At 40.5% G+C, this 22591-nt stretch overlaps 1 protein-coding gene across 1 annotated transcript in view; it reads right to left on the reverse strand.

Annotated features, from left to right (window-relative positions):
• Positions 1-22591, reverse strand: part of LOC117293449 — a 42889-nt gene that overhangs the window by 13227 nt on the left and 7071 nt on the right. Inside the window, exons 7-16 of the mRNA XM_033775788.1 lie at positions 20204-22142; positions 12695-17833; positions 11239-11657; positions 9135-9251; positions 7764-7951; positions 6678-6806; positions 4543-4753; positions 3345-3521; positions 1357-1536; positions 57-210 (exon numbers count right to left, since the gene is read on the reverse strand). Coding sequence (XP_033631679.1) covers positions 57-210; positions 1357-1536; positions 3345-3521; positions 4543-4753; positions 6678-6806; positions 7764-7951; positions 9135-9251; positions 11239-11657; positions 12695-17833; positions 20204-22142 — 8653 coding nt within the window. The remainder of the gene's footprint in view (positions 1-56; positions 211-1356; positions 1537-3344; positions 3522-4542; positions 4754-6677; positions 6807-7763; positions 7952-9134; positions 9252-11238; positions 11658-12694; positions 17834-20203; positions 22143-22591) is intronic.

The following is a 22591-nucleotide window of genomic DNA, read 5'->3' on the forward strand; positions in this document are numbered from 1 at the left end:
TGAATATGATACTGTTTAAAATAATTTATCACTGATGAACTTGACCTTTGACCTACCTGTTTTCTTCTCGTTCTCTTGGTAGTCGTTCTGTATCTTGGAGTAGAGTCTCTCCATTTGTCTCTGTTTCTCCTGAGCAAACCGAGCTGCTTCTTTATCCTCAGCCCGTCTCCCTCTAAAGATGCAACCTCCTTCAGTCTGCTTCTCCATGTACTGAGGAAACAATCACAATCAGCTGTCAAATAAATATTTCAAAGACAGCGTCATTGAAACCCCGTTGGAACCCAGCCACTGACTTGTTTAAAAATCCAATTTACACCCCATACACCTTTTGAGAGATTCAATAGTAATTGGTAAAATCCCCCCATGTCTTGCATGGAGGCTTATCAATTGTCTGTGTGCTATGGATTTGGGCTGTGAGCTATTATTACATATTATATAACACCCAAGCAGATCCTTGCCATTTGATTGGAGGATTGTCCGTCACGTGATAGCAAATAAAAGTACCATTGCACGCTGAGTCACTCACCGTGCTTTTTCGTTCCATCCGTAAAGTACCATTGCACGCTGGCAGCGTGCAATGGTACTTTTCGGATGGAACGAAAAAGCTGAGTAAAAACATCACTGCGTGCGCGTGTCTTTGGTAACGCAGCAGGTGTTACTGCAAGAAGGCATAGTAAAATTACTAGCATTCGGCTTCTACAGTTGAAATTGTTTGTTTTGAAAGTTGTATCTTTCAATCAAAATGACAAAGATCTACTTGGATGTTATATAAAACAAATAATGAATGTTTTTCATTCGTGCAATGGTGCGTCCGCCTCGTTGAATAGAACATTCCATCTTTCAACTCATGAACATATTCGAACCATTGCACTCATAAACATTCATTATGTGTATATTAAAACAGTTTGATGGACATGGACAAAGTTCAAACCAAAATGCCTTAGGATGGAGTTAACACTCCTGGATCGATTTCACAAAGATATTCCTTACTTCAATGAACTTAGGGCTATGACTCTATGGAGTTAATTAAAACTTAAGGCTAGTCCTAAGTTAGGATGAGTAACTCCTCCTAAAACGAGATAAGACCAGTCAACACTCTATGTGAAATCCACCCCTGGAGGTTAGTCTGTTGGAAATGAAAGCAGCCACACGCAGATTGTACCAAAATGCTGCAATTGGTCGCAAGATTTGACCTTTATCCACACGACTGAAACTATAAAAGAGTTAGCATTTCCCATGATTTCCATGCTAGTTCAGTATCTACATTTCTAAACAAAACAACATTCATATTTATTTATTTTGCAAAATGAGAATGGCTTGACGATGACGTCAATGTTATTTCCATAGGAAACATACCTGCATAGGATAGCTTCTGACCACCACTACATCCACACAGCCCACCATACCCCCATCAGGGTATAATGACGTCAATGATATCGGGAAAGGTTGAGGGTAGCGCTGGAATCCAAGTAACGCATCGTATCGAGCACGACGAGTGGAGTTGGCTGATATCCTGAGCATCAGGTTTCCTGGCACCTGTTATGTTAAAATTAAGAATAATAACCATGAATGATACTTATATGAAAATGAACAACACTGTAAAATAATTAGATAACATTATCCTCTTGTGAGATTTAAAGCAATCGCACAACATCGGTAAACATTATTGTCCGAAGGTCCACACTTCGTGTATCACAACTTATATATAAAATAACAAACCTGTGGAAATTTAGGCTCAATCGGTCATCGGAGTCGGGAGAAAATAACGGGAAAACCCACCCTTGTTTCCGCACGTTTCGCCGTGTCATGACATGTGTTTAAAATAAATCTGTAATTCTCTATATCGAGAATTGATAATTGTTTTAATGTTTTCTCAAAAAGTAAAGCATTTCATGGCATAATATTTCAAGGGAAGTATTTCACCATTACCTTCTGTAAACCCTGTAAGTTATTAGTAAATGTGTGAACTTTTAATTTTTGTTCTGTTTAGAAAGTGTCCAATGGCTTTAAAGGCAGTGGACACTATTGGTAATTGTCAAAGACCAGTCTTCTCACTTGGTGTATCTCAACATATGCATTAAAAAAAAACTGTGAAAATCGAAGTTGCGAGATAATAATGACAACTATGTCACTTCAGAGGGAGCCGTTTCTCACAATGTTTTATAGTGGGTGCATTCGTTTAGCTTCCCTCGGTCGACCCCGATGTGGCGTATTTAATTTTTTTCCAGGACGAACGCGGGCACAAAATTACCCCACGTTCGTCCTCAAACCTGGAAAAAAAAACCAACACATCATCACATGAGCCTTCCCGTGGTGACGTCAGTGCACCTCGGCCAGCCCCAAGAGCCCCGCTTGTGGATTGGGTCACTTGGGGCTGACCCGAGGTGCACTGACATCACGAGAAGGCTCACGTGATGATGAGTCTGTTTTTTTTTCCAGGTGGAGCATGGGTAAACATCTGCACACGTTCGTACTAGAAAACAAAGTAGGCGACTTTTCCAGGACGAACGAGGGGTAATTGTGTGCCCACGTTTGTCCTGGAAAAAAATTAATTACGCCACATCGGGGTCGACCCAGGGAAGCTAATCGAATGCACCCACACTCGTCACTAAGTAAAGTTTAATGCTAATAATTATTTTGAGTAATTACCAATAGTGTCCACTGCCTTTAATAAAAATAATATTAATGAACACTTGTATCTGTCATGCATGATGTTGATGGCGCATTTAACAAAAACAAAACCAAAGTTTAAACAGACAAAAGATTCTGGAAGAAATGAGTTTTGAGACATTGCATGATGAGGTATCAATGAATATTTGGTTTGCTGGATTACAGGTATGTTCTTTTGAGCACTTGTCGTGCTTTTTATTCTACTGCACCTGTTTTATCATAATAACCCATGTTTCTGTTTTATCAGAATAACAACCCATCGCTGACAAAAAGTCTGAAAATAGTATTCAAATTTTAGAAGGTATGTCAAAATGACTGAATTTCAACCTTTTTTGTATCGTCTTTTGTTTTAGATTTCACAGAGCTTTGGGGAACAGCGTCCTCAGCACTAAAAAAAGTAAATCAAATTTCATTCTTGAAGGGAAACAGCAACTTTCCTCTTGTAAAGGCCACTTCTATGATGTAAACTAGTTACACCCTTTTTTGCGATGCAATTTTTAATTTGTAATATTTCAGTACTGATGGTTTGTATTGTACTTGTGTATACAGTTCTTAGTCATTGCCATTTTAGTTTCCATTTGAATTTCACTTATAAGGCATCCTTGGTTTCAGTACCAGAATTATATTCACAATTATTCACATGGAATTTTGGAATGACATCTTATATGACTAACCTCCAATGGTGAACAAGCATCCTGTGATCCAACAAGCTCTGCTCCATAGATACACAGCTTCAACCCTACAATGATCTTGCCTGCATTCACCAGACCCGCTAACGGCTTATCAATTAGTGTCTTGATTGCATACCATCCATCAGTCATCAGGAGGACTGGGGTAGATGAGACTGCCATCTTAGAAACAAATAACAATAAACAAGTTTTTATATAGTGCATTCCACAATAACCATCTCAGTGCCCTAGTCGGGAGTAAACAACCTGGGCAACCGTAGCGCTCAGAAGGCTTTTCTAAACACGATTTCAACCTCTACCCTTGCAGGTACCCATTTATACCCCTGGGTGGAAAGAAGAAATTATAGTAAGCCACACTCCTATGACTTAAAGGAACATTACAGAATTGGTTTCGCTAGCAAAGAAGTTGCTGGAAGTGTAAGCACTTTATGTAATCCACCGTATACATAAACTGACAAACCTGTAGAAGTTTGAGATCGATTGGCCATCTGGGTCACAAGAGAATAGTGAAAAACCGATTACAAATTTTGCATTGCATCGTACCAAAAAAAAAATGAATAAAACGCTCACTGAGCGATAAACTCCAAACGCAAAATAAGATTATTTATTTCTCATCAAATATGAAATTTCAGACAGAAATATTTCATGGGATGTTTTCTACTATCATCATCATTAGACCGTGTAAGTTTTATGTAAATCTGTGATCTTCCTGATTTTTTTTTTTTTTTTACCAATTCTGTAGTGTTCCTTTAACCACAAGAACTTGAATTGATGCTGTTAGTCGCTCGGCCATGACACCCTCATATAATCATTGGGTGCGTTCGATTAGCTTCCCTGGGTCGACCCCGCAGCGCTCACTCGGGTGAGCCCCTGACAAGAGCTAATCGAACGATCACACTCGCCCTCTCGTGGTGACGGCATGCACCTCAGGTCACCCCAAGTGACCCACTCCACAAGCAGGGCACTGGGGGCTGACCCGGGTGAGCCCCGTCAAGCTATTCGAACGTACCGGGGCAGACCGGGGTCGACCCAGGGAAGCTAAAGGAACGCACCCATAAAGAATGAAAGAGCAGTGATATTCAAGTAATAATAATGTTAGTTTAACTGAATCAGCAAAACATTTTCAAATCCAGTCTAGAATTTGAAGGCAATTTTGTTCACCATTCCTTTTCTTCCCATTTACCTTTTCATTCTCTTTTCCTGTGGTACCCTGGTGTGACTTTGCAATTTCACCAGTGCCTTGACGGTGGATACCAGCCACACACAGGACCAACCTTCTAGACGGGGTGTCGTCTCGCTCAAGGATCTTCTTGAGGGCGGAGCGTTGGGCGTGGTCGATCTCTCTATCATAACGGTACTTCAGCTGAAGGAGGACTTGGTGTGGTGTCAGAAACCTGTAATCAGATAAAAATAATATCATCAACAATTTTTAACATAACAGGGTTTTAGGAGGTTTTTTTTTTTACAAGTAACAAGTATTGGAATTAAACAATTTGAAAGACCTATTTTTCAAACCAGGCAAATTCTTAAGGACACTGGACACTATTGGTAATTGTCAAAGACCAGTCTTCTCACTTCGTGTATCTCAACATATGCATAAAATAACAAACCTGTGAAAATTTGAACTCAGTTGGTCGTCGAGGTTGCGAGATAATTTTGAAAAATTCAGATGCCTGAGAAAATTGTTTGTAACTACCAAACGTGTCCATTGCCTCTGAGGCTATGGCGCCAATTTCGCTAGCAGATTTCTTCTTAGAGGGTGTTGGCAAAGAATAATGGAAGAAAAAACAGCCTTGTCACACGAAGTTGTGTGCTTTCAGACGCCTTGATTTCGGGACCTCAAAATCTAACTCCGAGGTCTCAAAATCAAATTCATGGAAAATTACTTCTTTCTCGAAAAAACTATGTTACTTCAGAGGGAGCCGTTTCTCACAATGTTTTATACTATTAACAGCTCTCCATTGCTTGTTACCAAGTAAGTTTTTATGCTAACAATCATTTTGAGTAATTACCAATAGTGTACACTGCCTTTAAACAACCTATTTTTCAAACCAGGCAAATTCTTAAAAAATATCAGCTGGAAAAGTTTTGAATACTCTGGTACACCCTTTTTCTTTATAGAAACAGTTCATAAAAATCCTACTCTGCAATCTCAATAAGGGAATCAATGTGTGGTGAAGAGGTTTTCAACTAGTGGTTTAATCCCAACGGGACCTGGTTCTTGATAATTTTACCGAGGTAAATTATCAAGAACCAGGCCTCGGCGGGTGTAAACCACTGTTGAAAACCGATTCAACACACTTTGATTCCCATTCATAAATACCTTTCGGTCAAAAACATCATCACTTTTTGGTCAAAAAGTAAAATAAATGCAAAAATTGTAATTGTTAAATGATTTCTTTCAACACAACACCCCTCCAGCTATGAAATGGTAAAGCCCTCCGCCGCTCTCGGGTAAACAACTCCTTATATGGGAATGCTGTGCGCGTCGCGCGTATCGCATGATGTGGCACAACTGTTTCAGCCGTTGCTCTCGACCAATAGGAATGAAGAAACTGTCTTAAAAGAACAGGTGCAAGGTCGCGTGTCACGCCCATGAATTAACACTTTTTACCGGTCATAAACAAAGGTTTATACACACCCACATGACGCGCTCTCCACCAATAGGAATAGCGAAACTGTCTGAGGAATTTATTAATAAAATATAAGATTGCTGTTTTCTTCTGTAGAGTTGTGGACAAAATAGATGCACACATTAAATTGGGTGACAGAAGACACATAGACAAGCATGCACTGTTGGTAAAAGAAACTAACTGTACTCAATACCCTCAAGTGTGACAAGCAAAACTAGAATTGTTGTAAAAAACGAAGGCTTGATACTTCATGGAGGTAATGAAGGCAATTGCCTCCATGCCCCCTGATCATTGACTTGGTGCCCTTGAAATGCCACGGTAGAAATTTACAATTTCCTCATGGAGTTGCCCTTTACCAAGAAGAAAATATGCTGGTGCCCTTGCCCTTTCAAAAACGAAGCATACAGGCCAGGGCCCAGTTTCATAGAGCTGCTAAGCACAAAAATTTGCTTAGCATAAAATTTCTTCCTTGATAAAAACAGGATTACCAACCAAATTTCAACGTGATTTTCAGGATAAGCAAACAACAGCTGAATACCAGTAACAAGGAATATGCAACAAATTGAAATTTGGTTGGTAATCCTGTTTTAACCAAGGAAGAAATTTCATGCTTAGCAAATGTTTGTGCTTAGCAGCTCTATGAAATTAGGCCCTGATAACGGTGAGTAGTGAAAGTGAACATTACCTCTGTGTCAAGTAATAAGGATAGGCCTTTTCCATAGCAGCTAGTTTCCAGACTATCCAGCGGTAGTGATTATTCACCCAGTCTGATGTCAGGAACTTGGGGTCTACACCGGGGGCATCAAGCAAGGCACTGGAACAGAGATATCATAAGGAGAATAAGTGATATTAATAACTACCTTGGAAGGTTTCAAGTCTCTGATTGGTCAAAACCAGGTCACGTGGGAGTGTATTAACGTGCGGTATAAAGACCGTCTTTGGAATAATAGTGATTAAGTGGCCCCTAAATCAGTATACATTGTGTAAAACTTGCGCGTTGCACTGTATCGCATGCCTATTTATATACATGTTATTTTCATTGCAACTTTGCGCACTTGCGCATACGCACTGAAAATGTATCAACTTTGAGGTAACAGGTGCGCGCGTATAAACTCATTTGTCCATATATGGTCTTGTTTACAGCGACATGCTACATGGACGCTGAGCTTATGCGTGCGTTTTAATGCACAAAGAACAGCTATCAGCCGATCAAATGTCTCCTTTGACCCCAGTGAAGGCGCTGAACAGACCATTATTTAAAAGAGTCACTGGTCTCAACGATCAGTAATGTGATTAACGCACGAAAGAGATGGACCATCAAAAGCTCAAATATGACCCCTGAACATGTCTGGAAGTATCGCCAAGAGAAGAAGTCACAAAATTTGGACAAATTCAGCCGTGTAATTCGGTAAAAAGGTATTCATTACCACGCAGTGAAGACCGGGTCCTCGTACTGTTATTCCATAATTAATGGCATAGGAATAGTTAACTTGGGGTCTACATCGGGGCTATCAAGCAAGGCACTGGTACAGAGATAATAAGAAGAATAAGTGATATTAATGGCATGGGACAAATTAAGCACCTTTATAAAATTGGGCCAAATAACAACAGCTTAACAACCTTGACAAAGAACATGTTTTCCCAGAAAGCAATTTTTCAATTTAATTGGTCAAACCGTTGATTTGAGTCGACAGCCAAGATCCTTGGAGTGACTGACCGTGTTTGTGAACGTCTCACTTTAAAAAAGTGAAGTAAAGGTGAGAATTCTTACTTGAGAAATTCTTTCTTTCCTGCAGTGCCAGCTTCATCAGGTACAAGTCTTCCACCATCTCCAAGAGTCAGTCCCTCATTGCTATTCAGGATGTCAGGGGTAAAGTGCTCCTTCAAGATGAACTTGAAGTCTTCAGCTGTGGACGATGTGACAGTCAGGGTGCTTGGCAGAACGCCACAAGAAAGTAACTACAGGATAATAATAATATATACATACATGTACATCACAGGCCTAGAATTTCATCTTTGAAACATGTTGGAAGGGCAAGGCCAGTTTCAATTTGCAAAGGACACTTCCATTGGAAAATCTTAACGTCAATGGGAAACTTTTGAAGGGCACCTAGGCTAATACCAGAATCAACGGATTCTAGGCAGCCTGCGTGTAACTCCAGGCCTGACATCAGGCATGATGTTTAGTCCTTAGACAAAAGTAGGACAATTTCATTTATAGTACAAGGGCTGACCTTACACGTGCACAACTAGTGTAGGGTTTAATATACTTTTTAGACTATTTTATCACAATTATTATTCAGACTTTTTCAAGGGGAAAACAAACATGTAAATCAAACTTAAAGCCATTATACACTTTCGAAACAGAAAAAAAAATCAAAGTTCACAGATTTACAAATAACTTGCAGGGTTTACAGAAGGTAATGGTAAAAGACTTCTCTTGAAATAGTATTCCATGAAACGCTTTACTTTTTGAGAAAACATTCAAACAATTCTCAATTCTCGACATCGAGAATTACGGATTAATAGTAAACACCTGTCATGACACAGCGAAACGTGCGGAAACTTGGGTAAGTTTTCCCGTTATTTTCTCACGACTCCGATGACCGATTGAGCCTAAATTTTCACAGGTTTGTTATTTTATATATAAGTTGTGATACACGAAGTGTGGGCCTTTGGACAATACTGTTTACCGAAAGTGTCCAATGGCTTTAAGAAGGAAGAATATCATGCCTGACACATACATGTACAATATAATTTGATATACCGCCATTCCATCAAGATCACAGCGGTTTGTGATAATACAATCTGAACGAGGGCAATACAAATCAATACGGAAATATATACAAATAGCAAACAATCAATGTGGGGAAAGGTATGTTTTCAAGATTTTTTGTATGTCGAAACTATTTTCTTCAATTCAATTAAAGTATGTGAGAAAGACAATCTTTATTATGGGTCTAGCCGTCGATTTCACCAAACTCTTCCTAGATTTGGACTAATCTTAGGACTTGGGACGAATTAAGCTCTGTTACCAAAGACGTTAGGACGCATTGAACCCATCCTAAGTTCCAAAACTTACTCGCCCTAACTCAAGATAGGATTAATCCTAGCATTTTGTGAAATCTGCTGCAGTACTCACCTCAGTTTCAGGGTACAGTTCTGGTGCCTGGCCATGGACCAGTTCATACAAAGGTAGTCTTGGTCCTTGCTGTTTCTTGGAGATGAGCTCACCTGGTATTGGCTTGATTACTTGTGTCTACGAAAAGGAATCAATATTCGATCAAATTAAACTGTTTTTTGTGCCGCCACACCATTTAGGAACTTGAACCTGAAGATAATCTATATTATGTAACCCAATCTAGAGTTTACTGCAAGGGATACATATTACGCATTTTTTTGCAAATTTTGATGTTACATGACTGTTTTCGCAGCGAATGTTTTGCAGGAGTTGAACATAGTTCAACTGTTCAGATTTATTCAGTGCAAATTTGTGACGTCAAAATTCAAATCGCATTTGCATTCGCAGGAAGTATGAACCAGGCTTTATGAAGGATGATCCTAGTAAACCACTCACTGGGAGTTTAGGGCAGGGCTCGAAATTAACACTGGACCAGTCCCCAGGCCAGTGAGCTCTGCACCAGGCCAATAAACTCATGACTGGACAATGCCTGTGACTATGAGTCTCATAAATAAGTTCAAAATTTTCTTGAGTATCAAAGTATACTTATTGACCCGATTCACCTAACGTCATCATCAGAATAATCTTGGATGCGCCATATTGTTGGGGTATGTCACTGTGCATTATACATTGAGGTGTGCATGATACACGTAAACCTACTGACCACCAAAATGGTGAGCGTGGCAGAGTTGCCGCGTGTGACGTGCGTGCAAGGGGTCAATACATAATACAAATGAGACGGATCTTCTGTTACGGTCTTAGCGCTTGTTCAACTCATTTTGAGTAAGGTCTTGAGTATCAAAGTAAATTTATAACATAAGACAAATGAAATGGATCTTCTGTTACGGTCTTAGCGCTTGTTCAACTCATTTTGATTAAGGTCTTGAGTATCAAAGTATATTTATAACATAAGACAAATGAAATGGATCTTCTGTTACGGTCTTAGCGCTTGTTCAACTCATTTTGATTAAGGTCTTGAGTATCAAAGTATATTTATACATAAGACAAATGAGATGGATCTTCTGTTACAGTCTTAGCGCTTGTTCAACTCATTTTGATTAAGGTCTTGAGTATCAAAGTATATTTATAACATAAGACAAATGAAATGGATCTTCTGTTACGGTCTTAGCGCTTGTTCAACTCATTTTGATTAAGGTCTTGAGTATCAAAGTATATTTATAACATAAGACAAATGAAATGGATCTTCTGTTACGGTCTTAGCGCTTGTTCAACTCATTTTAGTTAAGATCTTGAGTATCAAAGTATATTTATACATAAGACAAATGAGATGGATCTTCTGTTACGGTCTTAGCGCTTGTTCAACTCATTTTGATTATGGTCTTGAGTATCAAAGTATATTTATACATAAGACAAATGAGATGGATCTTCTGTTACGGTCTTAGCGCTTGTTCAACTCATTTTGATTAAGGTCTTGAGTATCAAAGTATATTTATACATAAGACAAATGAGATGGATCTTCTGTTACGGTCTTAGCGCTTGTTCAACTCATTTTGATTAAGGTCTTGAGTATCAAAGTGTATTTATAACATAAGACAAATGAAATGGATCTTCTGTTACGGTCTTAGCGCTTGTTCAACTCATTTTGATTAAGGTCTTGAGTATCAAAGTATATTTATAACATAAGACAAATGAAATGGATCTTCTGTTACGGTCTTAGCGCTTGTTCAACTCATTTTGATTAAGGTCTTGAGTATCAAAGTATACTTATACATAAGACAAATGAGATGGATCTTCTGTTACGGTCTTAGCGCTTGTTCAACTCATTTTGAGTAAGGTCTTGAGTATCAAAGTATACTTATACATAAGACAAATGAGATGGATCTTCTGTTACGGTCTTAGCGCTTGTTCAACTCATTTTAGTTAAGATCTTGAGTATCAAAGTATATTTATACATAAGACAAATGAGATGGATCTTCTGTTACGGTTGGTCTACTCATTTTGATTAAGGTCTTGTAAAAAACAATTCTGGTCGGGTAAACAATTTGACCTACAAGCTCTTCAGTCTTGTGAACTTTCTTAAGGGATTAGCTTGACTTCACTGTACCTTTTTGCTGTGTATCCTGCTAGCTTGGTTCCTCCTGGCCTCCTCCCACTCCTTAATCGGTAATCCAGCATCCTGCTCAATGGGTGATAAGACAGCGTTCCTCCTCCCGCTTGACGAGTCCCCCTTCATGTCAACCTCGACCTTTGCCCTCTTCGGAGTTGGACAATCTGAGTTAGCGTCACCGCTACCAGCATCATACCCTCGCTTGTTTGAAACCACTTCCCTGTTGCTGAGGTTACTGCTGAAGGACTGTGCTCCCATACTGTGTTGTAGGGAAGCCAAGGAGACAGTCTGTGGGACTACTTGAGAGCCGTTTGTTGACTTTTGTGTGCGCTGACGAGTGTTAACATTTGGTCGAGGCAAGGGCTGGGTTGTACTTGTTGAGGGTTTACAGGGAAGTCCTCTCTTCTGAAGTACGCCTGTAAAATGAAGAATGATTTAATTTGCCGTGTCCATGCAGAAATTGTGTATCTCCAAAGATGATCTGTACACAACAATGTTTATAACCTCTATTGTCCCTTTCTTTCCTGTATATTGTTCATTTGAAATTCCTGTTGGGTACATTTTCCCATTTTTTTAGCTCCCATAAGTTGGTCGGTTTAAGAGAAAACATAAAAACAATTTCCCGTCTTTTTTTATTTCAACAGATCACCATCTGCCAAAAATCATTTGAAGAAAAAATTGTACATAATTTGGGAAAAAATCAAATGTGATTTTGCTTTTAAATGGAGGGCCACATGCCACTTTGCCAGAAGAACACTTAAACTATGTGCTGTAGTTGCAATTTTCAGAATATTGCTTAGCAAGGTTTTAGTAGCTAGTTTTTGATATGGCCCTTTTGCATGTCTACTCAAATTGGTCTGCCCATTAAAGGGTGTATGTACTTTTTGTAGGACAAAAAACACAATATCCACAGATTTACACTAAACTTACACAGTTTGAAGATAATGATAGTAGAAAGCTTCCCTGAAAATATTACGTGCTGAGGTGCTGTAGTTTTTGAGAAATGAGTAAAACAATGTCATGAAAATAGGTTTGTAAATGCTTAAAATAAGTTTTGGTCTCATGAGACCAAAATTATTTTCATGACATTGTTTTACTCATTTCTCAAAAACTACAGCACCTCAGTAAGTAATATTTGAAGGGAAGCTTTCCACTATCATTATCTTCAAACCCTGTAAGTTTAATGTAAATGGACATTTTAAAAAAGTACCCAAATCCTTTAAAGTATAACAATGGTTCTTCATCAAAGCACTCAAACAACTTGACAATATGTTTAAATCTTTCAGTAGTCTGTGTTTCTCTAAAGAGATCTTTCGGTAAAAAATCATGCGATCAACTCTTACTCGTTTTCTCATGTATATACTCTCTGTACACTCTCTGTCTGCTTTGAAAATATTTTCAGTCGTAGTGAAAATATGCATGCAAATAAAACAAGCAAATTGGCAAAGTTTACCTTTGAGGGGTCCGTCTTTTGCTGCATTCATCAACAATCCCGATGATGTATTTGCTCCACAGTGTGGGACCACAGCATCATTGCAGTCTCCTCCAGGGTGTCGATCATTCATCCGTATTCCATCAGCGTTCTTTCTAGTGAAAGAGGGTCTGGATTCAGCTTGAGCTTCAGTTGGATCAACAGTTGACGAGTCGTACTCGGGAACCAGCGCAACCGAGGTTGTTCCTTCACCATGACTGGACCGCTGGCGTGAAACTCCTCCAGATTGCATTTCACTTACAGACACATCATCTCCAAGGAAGGCTTTGACTTGCTGTAAAGCAGTCCTGGACACTGACACTGAAGACCCTCTGGCAGTTTGGAAACCCAGAGGTATGGATGGTCTAGAAGCTTGATTAGAAGTGCTTTGATTCTTACCACTGGACGTGTTATGATGGAAGACTTGATTGGTGTTCCTATCGTCATCTTGGAAAAGACTTTGTGCTTTCTTTAAGGCAGCATCTGAGACTGAAACTTTGTTACCGCTGGCCGTTGAGAAACCTACGCATGGCTGTGTGGTTCTAGGAGCAGTCACAGTGTCGATATCATGGTCAAGGAATCTTTGAGCAGTTGCTAAAGCATCAGCTGACACTGACACTTTGTTACCGCTGGCTGTGGAGAAACCTAGGCATGGCTGTGTGGTTCTAGGAGCAGTCACAGTGTCGTTACCATCAGCAAAAATTCTTTGAGCATTTGCTATAGCATCAGCAGACACTGACACTTCGTTACTGCTGGCCGGTGAGAAACTTGTAGCTTTTGGGTGTGATAAAGTTCTGTTATCATCTGCAAGGAATCTTTGAGCATTAGCTAAAGATTCAGCCGATATTGTAACCTTGTCTCCACGTGCTGTTTGGAATCCGTCAAATGGTTTCCGAGATTGTTTTGAAGTTTGTACAAGACCAGTGCGTAAACTTTCCCCTTTTTGTGGCACAAGAGCTTTTGATACACTGGTTGTTTGAACTGTGTTAGGTTCACCATCAATATTTGCAAGGAATCGTTGAGCCTTTGTTAGAGAATCAGCTGATATGGTGACCTTCTTTCCACTTGCTGTTTGGAATCCAACAGAGGTTGGTGGAACATGTTGTGAAGAGTGTGACTGACCCGAGTGTATATCTTCCTCATTATGTGAAGAAATCCCACTTGTTTTTTGAGCTGTGTGCGAATCACCACCACGCTCTACCACCACTCTTCGTGCGTGCGTCAAGGATTCAGCAGATTTTCTGACCTTGTTTGTACCAGTAGTCTGGAAACCAACGTGTGGTGCTGGCGCTTTGTTAAAAGTGTTTACAGCTCCTTCTGGTACATTATTTTCCTCGTGAGAAGTAAACGCCTTTGGGGATGTGGTTTGTGACTTGGTCTTAGCATCATCTGTGTCTGCAAGAAGTTGCTGCATTTCAGCTTCGTCATCTCTCAGGAATTTGTGAGCTCTTGATAAAGCCTCTGCTGACACTGTTACTTTATTTCCACTGGCCGTCTGAAAACCAACACAAGCTCTTGGGGTTGAGCTTGCAATCTCCAAGGAGCCACCACACCTCTTATCATCTATCGGTCCAGACCCTTGAGAATTTGTTTTTCTATCACAGCTGGCACTTTGTTTTCGAGATTCATCACTAGCTGTAGAAGCAATCTTTGAGAGTTTGTCCTCTTTCCTGAAGCCCACATCATCTCCTTCTAACACATGTCTCGCTCGTTTCAGCGATTCTCCTGAGACGCTGACCTTACTCCCACTAGCTGTTTGAAATCCGACAGGAAATTTTGACAAAACATTAATCATACCAAGACCCTCTGGAGCTCTTGAGTGGATTATTTCTTCTTCAGAAAATAAGTTCTTTGCTTTCTTTAGAGCCTGCTTAGATATCTCTACACGTCTCCCTCCTGCAGTCTGAAATCCAGAGAAATTTGAGCCGTTATGGAATGATTCCTTTTGATCTTGTGTTTGATCAGCAGGGTTGGTGTTAGCTTTTTGGCTTGCTTTCATTACACAAGATTCTTCATACTTAGAGTCGGCATCAAGAAATGCTTTTGCCTTCCGCAAGGCGTCTTGTGCTATCTCTACCTTATTACCCCCGGCAGTTTTAAATCCTATGAATGTAGGTTTTTCTGTATTCAGAGAGGATGGAGTATTACTCCATGGAATTTCCGTCACACCAACTGATGAAGAAATGTTACTCTTGGGCAAGATCTTATTGATTTCTCTTTTGGAGTCTTCCTGCTGGCTGAAGGATATAGGAATAGTTACTTGGACTTCTGTTACATCTCCGGTAGAGAGTAGTTGGGATTGAACAAACGCTTGGTTTAAGGAATCTGAGGCCTGTGATAAAGTCTGGCTTGATAAGCCTTGCACCGCTGAAAGTAGCTCATGAAATGGCTCTTTGTCATCAGACACCTGATTGGCTGGTTGTTTAGAACTTTCCTGATTTTGAACATTTTGATTGGCCATCACTGCAGTCTCCAAGAGGGGACGAGCTGGGCCCATCCCTGGGATGAATTTTCCAACAGACAAACCCTCATATTGTGAAAAGCTGTCATCCTCTGCCTGCATGAAAGCATAAGCAGACTCCATTTGTTCAGCAGCCTCTATCTCCCGTTGAGCTTGACTTGCAGTAAGAAACTCCTCCTCAAATTCTAGATCTGGAGTTCTTACCATTTCAACTGATGCAGAACCTTTTGAAGTGAACTCCATTTCCTGGGCTTCTGGTATACTTTCCAAGTTTAAGGATGGCACTGGTTTATCTTTTATGGTCTCGTATATTATGGGCAGACAGTGTGACTGCTTGAGTAAAGTTTTTGATTTAGAAGGAGTCTTCATTTTGGCTGGAGCTTTGAAGGGTCTAAATCCTTTGGGGAGGTTCCTGTAGTTGGTCTGAGGCTTTGAATCCCCCTGTCCACATCTACTCTGTTTGCAAGGTATTGGAAGTTCATTTGGTAAAGTGAGTGTTTCAGGACAACTCGTTTTGGAAGAAGCAGGCTCGTCTTCTGAATCTTCAAACATGGCTCTTGCCTTCTTCAAGTCAACATCTGATATCTCAATGGATTTTCCCGAGGCTGAGGCAAATCCAGCAGGGATTGGGATTTCATTTCCGTCCTTCTCAAAAAGTTGTTTAGCTCTGTGCAAAGCAGTTTCAGAAACACAGATTGGTTTTCCACTCGCAGAAGCAAATCCAACTTTAGAGGGTACCTTTTCTCCATCAAGAGCCGATGAGTTTAGCTCGGCAATTTCTAAATGTAAGTCATGCTCTCTCATCACACTATTTTGAGTGATGAGTAACTCTTTGTCATTCTCTTTTTTCAGCAATGTAGAGTTCATCATACCTCTTTCAGATTGAGAAATGTTGTTTCCGCTTCTTGAGGCCAACTGCGCCGATGACTCTTGTTCATCTTCCAGGAGAAGTCTGGCTTTCTGTAATGCTGATTCTGATATCTGAATAGCTTTACCACTTGCTGAACTAAATCCAAGTATTTTAGGCTCTGCTCCTTTGCTCACGGAGGTGGATGGCATTAATGAGTTGGGATCTTTTGGGTCTTCCTCAGCAAATAATGTCTTGGCTTTGTTAAGAGCCGACTCTGAGATCTTTATAGCTTTACCACTAGCTGAACTAAATCCAAGTGTCTTAGGCACTGCTCCTCTGCTGGTGGAGGCGGAATCTGAAGATGAGATGGGATCTCTTGGGTCTTCCTCAGCAAATAATGTCTTGGCTTTGTTAAGAGCCGACTCTGAGATCTTTATAGCTTTACCACTAGCTGAACTAAATCCAAGTGTCTTAGGCACTGCTCCTCTGCTGGTGGAGGCGGAATCTGAAGATGAGATGGGATCTCTTGGGTCTTCCTCAGCAAATAATGTCTTGGCTTTGTTAAGAGCCGACTCTGAGATCTTTATAGCTTTACCACTAGCTGAGCTAAATCCAAGTGTCTTAGGCACTGCTCCTCTGCTGGTGGAGGCGGAATCTGTTGATGAGATGGGATCTCTTGGGTCTTCCTCAGCAAATAATGTATTGGCTTTGTTAAGAGCCGACTCTGAGATCTTTATAGCTTTACCACTAGCTGAGCTAAATCCAAGTGTCTTAGGCACTGCTCCTCTGCTGGTGGAGGCGGAATCTGTTGATGATATCTGATCTTTTGGGTCTTCCTCTGCAAAAAGTGTCTTGGCTTTGTTAAGAGCTGACTCTGAGATCTGTATAGATTTGCCGCTGGCTGATGTAAATCCAACATCCACTGTTTTGTTGCGACTTCCAACATCATTATCCGACTCAGATTTTTTTTTCTGATTGTTTGGGTTTAGTTTGAGAGAATTTGTTGCGACTCCGATGGCTGATCTTTGTTTCTCACTGTCCTCATCGAATAAAGCTCTAGCTTTGTGAAGGGCAGATTCTGAGATATGAATTGCATTGCCGCTGGCTGAAGAGAAGCCAACAGTAGCAGGGATGGTCGGAATCTGAGTTTGAGACACATCAGTCTCAGGATTCCTTCGATGAACAGATCCATCCCATTCATCAGCAGCTAATTTGTTCGTCATTGAAGAAAAGTGCATATCTTCCTCCACTGTTTGCCTTTGTATATCTTTTGATAGTGCAACATTGTTTGTTAGTTGTCGATGATCAGAGTCTCCTGTGGAAGTTGCTCCTTTGAGAATAAAACCATTTTCATCTGAGATTGACCCTCCATTAGATGTTTGAACGACAGATGTGCAAAGTTTGGTGCAAGGAGCCTTTTCATTTTCAGAAATCTCTTCTGTCTTTGTTAGCACTCCCTTTCCATCACTGCATCTAAAGCTTGACCCCTGGTGTTCATTCTCCAATGTGGTCTTCAATCTTTTTGGAGCAGGTAAAGCATGGGTACCTGTCCTTCTCCTGATCCTGCTGTAGCTTGAGTTGTGAGGACCCCTTCGACTCAGGGGTGTGGTTTGGCTTGTTGTGTTGGACGACCCAGACTGACCGTTAACATTGGATCCATCTGTTGCCTGATGCTTTGTCTGGCCATGCTGAATCGGTTTGTCCTTGTATTGCACGTGTTTGTCGTGTAGCACTGTCACCTTGGTGGGATACATGAAACTTGGGGCTTGAGCTCTCTTGGAGTTGATGAAGTTGTTAAATGTCACAAAACCTGGAGTAGAAAAAAGAAGAAAATGTTAATTGACTTTAATCATTTCAATGATAGGTAGTGTAAGAAGATATTCCTGAGGTTTTACAGGCCTGTATGCTTCGTTTTTGAAAGGGCAAGGGCACCAAGGCATTTTCTTCTTGGTAAAGACCACCCTATGAGGAAATTGCAAATTTGTACTGGAGCATTTCAAGGGCACCGAGGCAATGACCAGGGGACACGGAGGCAATCGCCTTCGTTGCCTCCGTGAAGTATCAGGCCTGGGTTTATCCAGCTTACTTTATACATTTGTACTTAAAAATCAACCGCACAGGCTTTGCTCTTAAGTTTTTCAGTATTAGTCAGCAGGACCAGTTAGCTTGTCATTTCACTAGTCTGTTAGCTTTTCATGTTAACAGGAATACTATTCCACTTGAAAGAGAATTTTGAGAAGTCGGGTATTTTTAACCGGCATTTGTCCAGCGACCACTGTTAAAGGGAAGGTACACTAGACCAGTGTTCTCACTTGGTGTATCTCAACATATGCATAAAATAATATGTATAAAATAACAAACTTGTGAAAATTTGAGCTCAATTGGTCATCGAAGTTGGGAGAAAATGATGAAAGAAAAAACACCCTTGTTGGGCAAATTTGTGTGCTTTCAGATAGGAATAAAATACTTCTAGCTAGAAGTCTTTTATTATTTTAGTGAGAAATTACCTCTACTTCAAAATCTATGCTACTTCAGAGGGAGCCGTTTCTCACAATGTTGTATAATATCAACAGCTCTCCAATGCTCGTTACCAAGTCAGTTTTCAAGTTAATATTTGTTTTGAGTAATTACCAAACGTGTACATGTACCTTCCCTTTAAGGGACAACGCTGCTACAATCTCAAATTGTGCTGCTGTGAACTTTGGTTTGTATAAATGAATATCATATGAAGAATACGTTTGAGGTCAGTTTGTTTATATCATTACATTTAAATAAACACTGGACCGCAGAGTGGTCTTTTGTTTTTCAATTCAATAATAATAGGCTATCTCTTTCCGAAAAATCTGGTCTCTTTCCACTCTGTTGAATATCTAAGTACGCTTTACACATAAGACAAATGAGATCTACATGTATCTCATAGAGCTTTATATATTGACTAGAACACTAACTTACTATGCGTTTTGAAGCCACCCTGGGCGCAGACATGTTTGATGTGTTGCATGACTACGGAACCATTTTAATTCACATTGGTGCGTTTTTTTTTACATTCGGCGTGTGCGCTTACATACGCGACTGCCCATTCGCGTCTGTCCGGGCTACGAAAACCGTAAGTTCGACTTGATTGACGTACTTAAAAAAGTTTTTTTTAAACATGACGTACATAACGCTCGCAGTTTGTACGCTCATCAGCAGATTGTGCGTTCACATCTGCTGCATTTTTTGGTTCGATGAAACATAGAAAAGAACAAACGCACTATCGTGCAAATAGCCGTACAATTGCCGTACAAACGGCATCAAAACTTTAGTGCGTGTATAACAGGGTGTTAGCGCTCTAGTCAATATAGTTATAGCTCTATGATGTATCTAGGGCCCAATTTCATAGAGCTGCTTAGCACAAACATTTGCTTAGCATGAAATTTCTTCCTTGATAAAAACAAGATTACCTACCAAATTTCCACATGATTTTGAGAATAAGTAAACAACAGCTGAATACCAGTAACAAGCAATATGCAACAAAAGGAAATTTGGTTGGTAATCCTGTTTTTATCAAGGGAACAATTCCATGCTAAGCAAATTTTTGTGCTAAGCAGCTCTATGAAATTGGGCCTAGATCTTCTCTTAGAGCTTGTTCAATTCATTTTAATTCTGGTCTTGTATAACTAAATTTTGAGCTACCAGCCCTGCAGTCTTGTGTTTTTTACCTCAAACTTCAAGCCCTGTAATACACACCAATGGTGAGCACCAATTTTGCACGGAGATTATTAGTTTGAACAATCATACAAATACAGAACTTGGTTCTTTGCAAAGAGATTGTGTCTCGTTTTACGTTAATGTCTTGGAACGACAAGGAGATTGCTGCTTGGTAAAAAGGGATATGCTGAACAAAACTTGTGATTTCAAGTTTGCTGTGCCTTACAAAAAAATTGGAGGGAAAGAGGATATCAGCACAAAATTTTCTAGTACGGTTGTTATCTTAATGCTCCTTAGTATAACAAAAAAAATGTAAAAAAATGTAGTATTAGTTGATTTATATTTCAGTCAATGGTTACATTAGCGACAAATGCAAAACTAGACAGGTGGTAACTCAAAATTAGCCCCAAGGTTTTTCTGCGATTTTCCGAAGGTTAAAGAGCCGAAGTTCAATTGTTACCGCTTGTTTAATTTTGCATTTTTCCCATACCTGAGTTTCTCTGAGCAGGGGTACTGCTGTATGAGCGGGAACTGCTTCTGTGTGTTGGTTCCACCGTTGCCTTCTCGTTGTCAGCAATTGGCCCAGGCTCTGAGATCTCCTGCTTATCTTCATCAGACTTGACCAGTACAGCCTCCGACATCCACTGCATTGCTTTGCGACCACCAGATTGACCTGCGTTAGATGAGCCAGCAGGGTAGAAGAACCTCCTTGTGGTTGTCGCTTTGGGCTGCATCCTGAAAAGCCGGTTTTGAAAGTCCTTTTCTTTGATGTTTAAACAATTCTCAGAGTCCTTATCTTTGAAACTTAAATCATTCTCATTTGGTTTTGGTTTGGGATACTGGACGGATGCTTGTTTATCGAGAGTTAAGATTGGCACAGGTGGTTGAGGTATGTTTTCACTTGAGGAACTTTTCATGGATCCTGATGGTAGCATGCAAGTATCGGGCTTGGCGTTACAAGAGACGGAGTTACCTTGGCTCATCTGAATCTGTTCTGGTGGATTACATGGAGGAGAAGCTTTCCTCAGCTGGTTGTTGGTCTCGGAGACTTGGTCCGTCATACTGCACAATGCATTAACAAATTCGGGCGAGATTTGTGAGAAGATATCTGGACTGTCTATAATGGAAGCAGTGTCTAGTTTTCTCGTTTGCTTCAGAGGCGTGAGGTTAGTAACGTCAATAGAGATGGTTGCTGGCTTACATGCATCAGTGAGTTGATGATCTTTAATCGAAGTTGGAATTACATTTGGCTGAGCTGAAATATTTGGCAAATTGTTGATACTAGCTGAATGATTCAATACTTCAGGGGATGCATTTAAATTTTCAGTCAGTATTAGGTCATCTCTTAACACATACACACTGTCATCTGCTGTCATTTTTGCATCCTCTTCTGACACTACATGAAAGAAGTTTCCCTCAGTATCAAAGTTTGTGCTCTTGCACAATGCCTGACTAACTTGGGTCTCAGACAAATTCTCAATAACTTCCTTCAAGGAGCCATCTTCTTCCTGAATCCTTACAACAGTTTTTCGTCTGCGAGTTGTTCTCACTTCTTTCTCACTCATCTCCTGAGAGGATTCTCTAACGGCACTCTCTAAAGGCAAGTCTGGACAGCGACAACTTTCCAGTTGCCTAGCTTCTTGGATTTCGCCTGCTGAGTCTCTGTGCTCACTCAGACAGGCTTGATGTATTCGTTCCTCAATCTCCTTCATTTGCTTCTGCTTCTTCAAATTTGCAATCCTACTTCTTGTCTGCGGAGGTGTAAGAAAAAAGAAGGCAAGGGTGTCATCTAGGCGGCTCTTCTCGACACCTGAGAGCCCTGAGACATTGGGTGAAGAGGAGCTGTCCAATAGGTCGGTCGTAGATTGCTGACTACTCGTCTGTACCGTCTGTAAGCTGTGGCTGCTTTGCTTTGGTTTGTCAAATGGTTGGCCTGATGTTACCCTTGTTTGATTCTCAAGAAGGTTGTCTGTGTTATGTTGCTGGGTTGGAATCGCAGATGAGCATACCTTGACTGTCTCTGCATCATCACCATCATCTTCCGCAGTGGCTTGGATTAAGATTTCACATGTTGTCTTGATGTCTTGTTTCCCGTACTCTGTCCTGCTTTGTATATCCGTTGAAATGCTTTCCTGTTCTTTTAGTCCTGACATGTAATTAGAGTGACTTGGACCCTCCTCCTCCTCGCCACCACATCCTGTTCTCCCTCCTTGAGCGTCGTCGTCCACCTTCTTGACTTTCCCTGCCTCTTCACCGTCCACATGATCACTTTCTAGTGTATCTCCAAGAATGTCCTCATCAGCTGATGACATGTGAAGGCTCTGAAGGTGTACAGTGCTTGCCTGGCTGTCGTTGTCAATCCTTCCTCTGGACGGAGTGTGACAGTTTGGGGTCTCGATACAACTTGTGAAGAGGGCCTTTGCAACAACCTAAAAAACATGAAATCAAACAAAATTTGTTATGGTTTTCATCAGTAATTATAACCGACTTTTTTGGACACACAAAGAGGGATTTTGGAAACCCGTTTTTGTACGTACCACCGATATCAGATATTCCATTGAGTAGCATGAACAAGCATGCACTCACCCAGCAAAGCTTCATTTTCCCCAATGAACATGAAGGAAGAAGTGTACAAGAATTTTGCAAAAAGACACTTTCAACTTAACAGTTTCCCTATAATTTCACGCTTTCCCTAGAAAGAGAATTTATGAATGGGAATAAAAGAGTAGTGACTCTGTCTCAATTGGTCGTTTGAATCTTTCAGGGTTATGGCTTTGCGATAAAGGACTTTGGCTTCGGCTTGGTCCTTTATCACACAGCCAGGACCCTGTCAGTTCTCAGCTCCGTCATTTATTGCACAGCCAGGACCCTGTCAGTT

Source organism: Asterias rubens, chromosome 8, assembly GCF_902459465.1.
Source record: "Asterias rubens chromosome 8, eAstRub1.3, whole genome shotgun sequence".
Lineage (NCBI taxonomy): Eukaryota > Metazoa > Echinodermata > Asteroidea > Forcipulatida > Asteriidae > Asterias > Asterias rubens.